General features: G+C 42.1%; 1 protein-coding gene across 1 annotated transcript in view; it reads left to right on the top strand.

The window, feature by feature from the left end:
• Positions 1–442: 442 nt before the first annotated feature.
• The window catches only part of LOC129728725 (GATA zinc finger domain-containing protein 14-like), a gene marked incomplete at its 3' end in the record, with an annotated part of 9094 nt that continues 2206 nt past the window's right edge, over positions 443–7330 (top strand). The window contains exon 1 of the mRNA XM_055687180.1: positions 443–619. Coding sequence (XP_055543155.1) covers positions 443–619 — 177 coding nt within the window. The remainder of the gene's footprint in view (positions 620–7330) is intronic.

Genomic DNA, 7330 nt, shown 5'->3' with positions numbered 1-7330 from the left:
GTCACTATTGTACCTGATCACTTATGTAACAGTGACGTTCATCACCCTCCTTTGATGGTTACTTTCAACAGAGCTGTCAAAACTCAGTTCATAGACGAGTTTGATCTTTCCAGTTTTGACTTTCGGCGTGGCAATTTTGGTGCAATCAATTCAGCTTTAAGTGATATTGATTGGAAATTTCTCAATCAATGTCGAAACTTGGATGAGGCCGTGTCAGAATTCACTCAAATAGTTCAGGAACTTATAAATCAGCATCAAGTATCGTAATAGAAACCCTATCAATCGGATCCGGTTTATTTCTGTCAGTCGTTCTAATAAAGCATTGAATAGAATTCTGTACACAACGTTCGTGCGCAAACCGGAACACAACTCACGCTTAAACCCGAAAAGCTTCTGGAAGTTCATTAACTCGTAGCGTAAGGAGGAAGGCTTATCATCCAGTATGTTTTTGCTGGACAATGAGGCTTCATCGAACAGCAGAAAATGTGATTTGTTTGCCGAACACTTCGCTAGCGTTATCAACACGGAGTGTGCTTCACCTAACGAGATTGCCGCAGCTTTGGCTCATGTTCCGAACAATGTGTTCGATGCAGAAATCTTCACGGTTACAGTCAAAGAAGTAGCTAAAGCCATCTGTAACTTAAATCAATCTTACTCTCCTGGTTCCGATGGAATTCCTGCCGTTCTTCTGAAAAAATGTACTGATAGTCTAACGTATGAGGAAAAAAATCCGAACAAACTATCAATTCCAAATTAAAATCTAGCGCAACTTATTTTTCTATACTTGTTTGTTTATTCAAGTAATGTAACTCATTTACAAACCTCATAGGAAAAACTCAGCTCCCCATCGCGTTGATTTCCTGATTCTCTGGGGTACTTGCTTTATAGCTTCCTGAATTCCGGATGTTTAAATTGTTTTGAGCTCCATCTTGATTTTTCTATCAAACAATCAACGTATTTTGCTCTGTAACATTTATGGTAGACCATTCGCTTCAAATTTGCTCAGAAAGTTTCGATAGACTGCAGCTGTGGCACATTTTGAGGATTGTTTCCTTTCGGAATAAACCTGATATTGCCTTGCCGCAAATTCACTAAAGTTGCATTAGCATAGTTTGACAATGCAAGGTCTGGCCAAAACACTACTTTGTAATTTTTATGGTGTTCATATTCAAAGTTTTAAACCTATTTTATGCAGATACGTGTTCACCGTTTTTGAATCAATCGAATATTTATTGCCCAGCTCACGATATGATTACGCCGACCGACCAGTCGTTTCCGCCCTCAATTTCGCTCGAACTTTGCACTCTTGCAAAGTGCATTTTCGTTCGGAACCAGATTTTTATTCGAAGGTATTTTCATTCTCGAAGAGTTTGTCATTAATGTATATAACTGTTTTTTTTCCATATCCAAGATCTTTAGAATAGTGGAACACTTCACTTTTAAAATTTTCTTCATTTCGCTCACAAAAATTGCAAATCAATTTACGACGATCTTCTTCCGACCACGCCTTTTTCCCAACTAATCGCCACTTGACAGAATCGACTAGTCGTGTTACCAGTTATATAAAAGTGGATCTTCATTTTGTGGAAAAGGATTTTTCGATTTGTGCAGCACTTCAAAATCGTAGACCATTTCAAAAGTTGTTCGGATTTTTTTCCTCACACGTTAGTATTACCGCTTACCGCTATTTTAAATCTTTATTTGCTACGACATCAATTTTCCCGCAGCTGGAAAGAATCGCTAATGTTTCCAGTATTCAAGAAAGGTGATAAACGAAATGTTGAAAGTTATCGTAAGATTTCATGTTTGTGTGTCTGCTCCAAAAAGTTTGAAGCCATTATCCGTTTACATCTTATGTTTAGCGTGAAAAACTACATTTCTACTGCGCAGCATGGATTTTTTCCTGAAAGATCTGTATCAACTAATTTATCAGAGTTCACATCATTTTGCCTCTGCGGCATGGATCGGGGCCTTCAGATCGACGCTGTCTATACGGATCTAAAAGCTCCCTTCGATCAACAAATAAATAAGATCGCCGTTAAGATGGGTACGTCGCGATCTACCTGGTTTAGTAACAGTTTAGGGGTTCCACAGGGTGGCATCCTTGGACCGCTACTTTTTTCGCTGTTCATAAATCACGTTACAAAAGTTTTACCACCTGGCACACGTTTATTGTACGCAGATGATACGAAAATTTTTAAACTTACAGAGACTGCTGAAGATTGCTGTAGGTTTCAATTGCTGATTGAACTTTTTAATGACTGGTGCCTTCGCAACTATATTATGCTAAGCATTCCGAAGTGTACCGTAATCAGTTTCCAGCGCAAGAAACAGCCTCTATTGTTCAATTACCACATTGCCAGTACATGTTTACAACGTACCAATGTCGTCACCGATTTGAGTGTTTTGTTAGACACTCAACTAACATTCAGGCAGCATTTGTCGATGATTATCTCCAAAGCTAATCGTCAACTTGGTTTGATATTCAGAACTGGAAATGGGTTTGTTGATTATGGCACCATGCGGGCTCTCTATTGTTCATAAGTGTGCTCTATTCTGGAAACTGCTTGCGTTGTTTTGGACCCGCATTATGAATTTTGGAGTCAGCGAATTTTTTTTCTTCATCTATAATTTATTTGACACGGCACAAATACAATTTAATGTTTAACGGCGCCAATTATATCTGGTAGCTTACTTTCTAAAGTATCTTAATAACTAATAGCAAATTTTTTATCCTCGCTGCCGACTACGAGCTGAAACTAAATCTAACTTAAGCTAGAATGTTTTGCATTAAAAGCACTGATTTGTTGTTTGATGGTTTTCCATCGCCATAGGTAAGCAGCATGTTGAATATGTTCGCTGCTGGGCCAAGATATTACGGACTGGCATATTGGGTTGTCTCCCTCGGGGCCTGAGAGTATCGTGCGGGTCTAGTTGCTGTTTCCGGATCCGGGGTCTTAACGTTTTCTTGTCGTTTGGTTGGATGTAGGCGGAAGGGAATAGGATTAAACTGGGGCGTGGATGGATTTCAGGAAAACGTATATAAGGGACATGTAGGATAGGTCGCGGCTCGCCAAGACATCACGAACAGGAACAGCCGGCTGCCTACTTTCGGCCTGCAGGGAAGCTATTAATTTAGACCTGGCGTCACGGTGTACAGGGCATGACCAAACCACATGCTCTATGTCGTGATAACCTTCACCACAGGCACAGATACCACTTTCCCCGAGCCCAACACGACGGAGATGCGCGTCAAATCTATAGTGATTGGACATAAGCCGGGACATCACGCAAATGAGATCCCGACCTACATCCAACCCCTTGAACCACGGGTTCGTCGACACCTTGGGGATTATGGAACGTAACCACCTTCCCAGTTCCCCTCTGGTCCAAGCATTTTGCCAACTGATGATCGTATTCAGACGTACAAGTGCGAAAAATTCATTAAAGGCAATTGGTCTTACATAAATATCACCGTTTGTTGCGCCCACCTTAGCCAAAGAGTCCGCTTTCTCATTGCCCGGTATCGAACAGTGAGAAGGTACCCACGCTAAGGTAATCTGAAACGATTTTTCGGATAAAGCACTCAGATGTTCCCTTTTTTTTCCCCAGGAAACACGGAGAGTGCTTAACATCTTTCATCGATCGGAGAGCCTCAATGGAACTGAGACTGTCCGTAAAGATGAAATAATGGTCCTTGGGCATTTTTTCGATAATCCCTAGGGTGTACTGAATTGCAGCTAATTCTGCGACGTAAACAGAAGCAGGATTATCGAGTTTATGGGAGACGGTTAAATTGTTATTGAAAATACCGAAGCCAGTGGACCCATCAAAAAGTGTTCCGTCAGTGTAGAACATATTGTTGCTGTTGATGTTTCGATATTTATTGGAACAAATTTTGGGGATCTGCTGCACGCGTAAATGATCCGGGATTCCACGAGTTTCTTCTATCATGGATGTATCGAAAAACACAGTAGAATCAGAAGTATTTTATAAGTCGACACGATTTGGAATATTCGAAGAAGGGTTAATATTTTGGGACATGTGATTGAAATACAATGTCATAAAACGGGTTTGAGAATTAAGTTCGATTAACCTTTCAAAATTTTCAATCACGGGACGGTTCAAGACCTCACATTTGATAAGAATACGAGAAGACAGGCTCCAGAAGCGGTTTTTCAATGGTAGTACTCCAGCTAAGACCTCCAAACTCATCGTATGGGTCGACTGCATGCAACCTAAGGCGATACGCAAACAACGATATTGTGATCACTCCAGTTTGATCAAATGTGTGTTTGCTGCGGAGCGGAAGCAGAAACACCCGTATTCCCGGCTCCCCACCATTGTCCGGTTATTGTACGAAGAAAATTCACTCTTTGTTGACATTTTTTCATCAGATACCTCACGTGACAACCCCAGGTGCCTTTAGAGTCGAACCAGACACCAAGATATTTGTGTACCAAAACCTGAGAAATCGTTTTACCCATTAATTGTGTTTGAAACTGAGCAGGTTCATGCTTCCTAGAAAAAACTACTATCTCAGTTTTCTCCGGAGAGAATTCGATACCTAGCTGTAAAGCCCAAGCAGACAAATTGTCCAAGGTATCTTGCAATGGTCCTTGCAAATCGGCAGCTTTGGCTCCTGTAACAGAGATTACACTGTCGTCTGCAAGTTGTCCTATCGTGCATGAATTTGCCAGACATTCGTCGTTGTCATTTACATAAAAGTTGTAAAGAAGGGGGCTTAAACATGAGCCCTGGGGAAGACCCATGAAGCTAATGCGAAAAGTTGCCAAATCGCCGTGCGTAAAATGCATGTGCTTTTCGGACAACAAATTGTGCAAAAAATTGTTTAAAATTGGAGAAAATCCTTGTCGGTGAAGTTTACCCGAAAGAATGTCAATAGAAACGGAATCAAAAGCCCCCTTTATGTCCAAGAACGCAGACGCCATTTGTTCTTTGCGAGCATACGCCAGCTGAATATCTGTTGAAAGCAACGCAAGACAATCATTCGTCCCTTTGGCACGGCGGAAGCCAAATTGAGTATCCAATAGTAGGCCATTTGAATCGACCCAATGGTCTAAACGACGGAGTATCATTTTTTCCATCAATTTCCGGATACAGGATAGCATTACAATCGGCCTATAAGAGTTGTGATCAGAAGCTGGTTTCCCTGGTTTTTGGATGGCGATCACCTTCACTTGCCTCCAATCCTGCGGTACAATGTTTTGCTCCAGGAACTAATTGAGACAAGTTCAACGAGCGCCTCTTGGCATTGCCGGGTAGATTCTTCAACAAGTTGAATTTGATTCTATCTAACCCAGGCGCGTTATTGTTACAGGACAGAAGGGCAACTGAAAATTCTGCCATCGTAAAAGGTGACTCGTGGCCCGGAGACGCATAGCGAACAATATTTTGCTCAGGAACAGAGTCCGGACATACTTTCCTGGCAAAATCAAATATCCACCTACTTGAAGACTCCTCGCTTTTGTTGACCGTTGCGCGATTGCGCATTCTTCGGGCTGTATTCCAAAGAGTGCTCATCGATGTCTCCCTCGACGTCTCGTTCACGAACCGACGCCAATATCCGCGTTTCTTTGCTTTAGCCAAGCTTTTAAGTTTGGTATCAAGCTCCGAATACCGTAAATAGTCGCCAGGTATACCTCCCTTCTGGCAGGCCAAAAACGCGTCGGATCTTTGCGTGTAGACATCGGAGCACTCTTGGTCCCACCACGGAGTGGGAGGCCGTTCTTTAATCGTTACGCCGGGATATTTCTTCGTTTGGGCTTGCAACGCGGCGTCGAGAATCAAGCCCGCGAGGAGGTTGTATTCTTCAAGTGGTGGATGATGTTGAATCGAACCGACCGCTTTTGAAATCATTTCCTCGTATAACTTCCAATCGACATTCCGTGTGAGGTCATACGGAATGTCAATTGGTCGCATGCGAGTTGACCCGTTATTAATTAAAATAAGAATAGGTAAATGGTCGCTACCGTGAGGATCGAGGATTACCTTCCATGTGCAATCCAACCGTAGCGACGTCGAACATAAGGATAGATCCAAAGCGCTGGAGGTTTCGGGATACGTGTCATTTCACCGTTGTTTAAAATAGTCATGTCGAAGTCATCGCAAAGGTTATAGATTAAAGAGGAGCGGTTATCATTGTAAGGGGAACCCCAGGCCACGCCAAGAGAGTTGAAGTCTCCCAAAATCAAACGTGGCGAGGGAAGAAGTTCTATTAAATCAAAGAGCAGCCGTTGCCCAACCTGTGCTCTGGGAGGAATATATATTGAGGCAATACAAAGCTCTTTACCTTGTATTGTCATTTGACATGCGACAACTTCGATGCCTGGAATCGAGGGGAGGTTAATACGATAGAAAGAATAGCACTTTTTAATCCCTAAAAGTACTCCTCCATATGGGGTGTCTCGATCAAGGCGAATAATATTAAAATCATGGAAGTTGAGATCAATATTTGAAGTAAGCCAAGTTTCACTAAGGGAAAATGCATCGCATATATTTTTATCTATCAAAACTTTAAACGAATCAATTTTTGGTAAAATACTTCTACAATTCCACTGTAAGACAGAGATAGAATCCTTCATATACGCAGTTGAATTAGGCATCAAAGGATACAATCGCTGCAAGGAGGGGCCATTGGGCAGTCAACTGCTTCGAAAATGATCTAACTGTTGGGAGGAATGCTGTAAGAAAAACTTTAATTGGATCGGGTACATTGAAATTTTCAAAGATCCAGTCCACAATGTCAGAGAATTTCACAAATCCAGAGTTTGTTTCATCGACTGGGTGTGCAAAAGTAACAACTGGGGTTTTAGATGTTCCTGGCAGTGCTGGGAACTCCTTCTGGGACTTTAAATTTGCAAGCCCAGGAGGAGTTTGCTTCGGTTTTTCCGCAGCACTGTTTGGTTTGTTTGTAACTTTCATTTCACTTTGAGAAATCTTAGGACCTTTTCTGGGAAGTTTAGGAGAGGAAATATTTTTCCTCTTTCTAGACTCCCCAGGATTGGCGCAAGATGTTCCAGCTGGTGAATCGTCAGAATCGGTTTCATCAGAGGACAACAGATCAAAAGGGTTTGATGTAATGTGAGAAGTGGTAACGGTCTTCTTCAGCATCTCAGCGTAAGAACGCTTCGAACGCTCTTTGAAAGACCTCTTTATTTTATCCCTGCGCTGCATGTACACCGCACATGTCGAGAGCTCATGCTAACTCTCCCCACAGTGAATGCATTTTTCAGCATTTTTACTGCAGGAATCATCCGCATGATTCTCCCCACACTTGCCACAACGTGCCTTATTGCAGCAGTAGGCG

This window comes from Wyeomyia smithii, chromosome 3 (genome assembly GCF_029784165.1).
Source record: "Wyeomyia smithii strain HCP4-BCI-WySm-NY-G18 chromosome 3, ASM2978416v1, whole genome shotgun sequence".
Taxonomy (NCBI): Eukaryota; Metazoa; Arthropoda; class Insecta; order Diptera; family Culicidae; genus Wyeomyia; species Wyeomyia smithii.
This window is presented reverse-complemented; position numbering and strand designations above follow the sequence as displayed.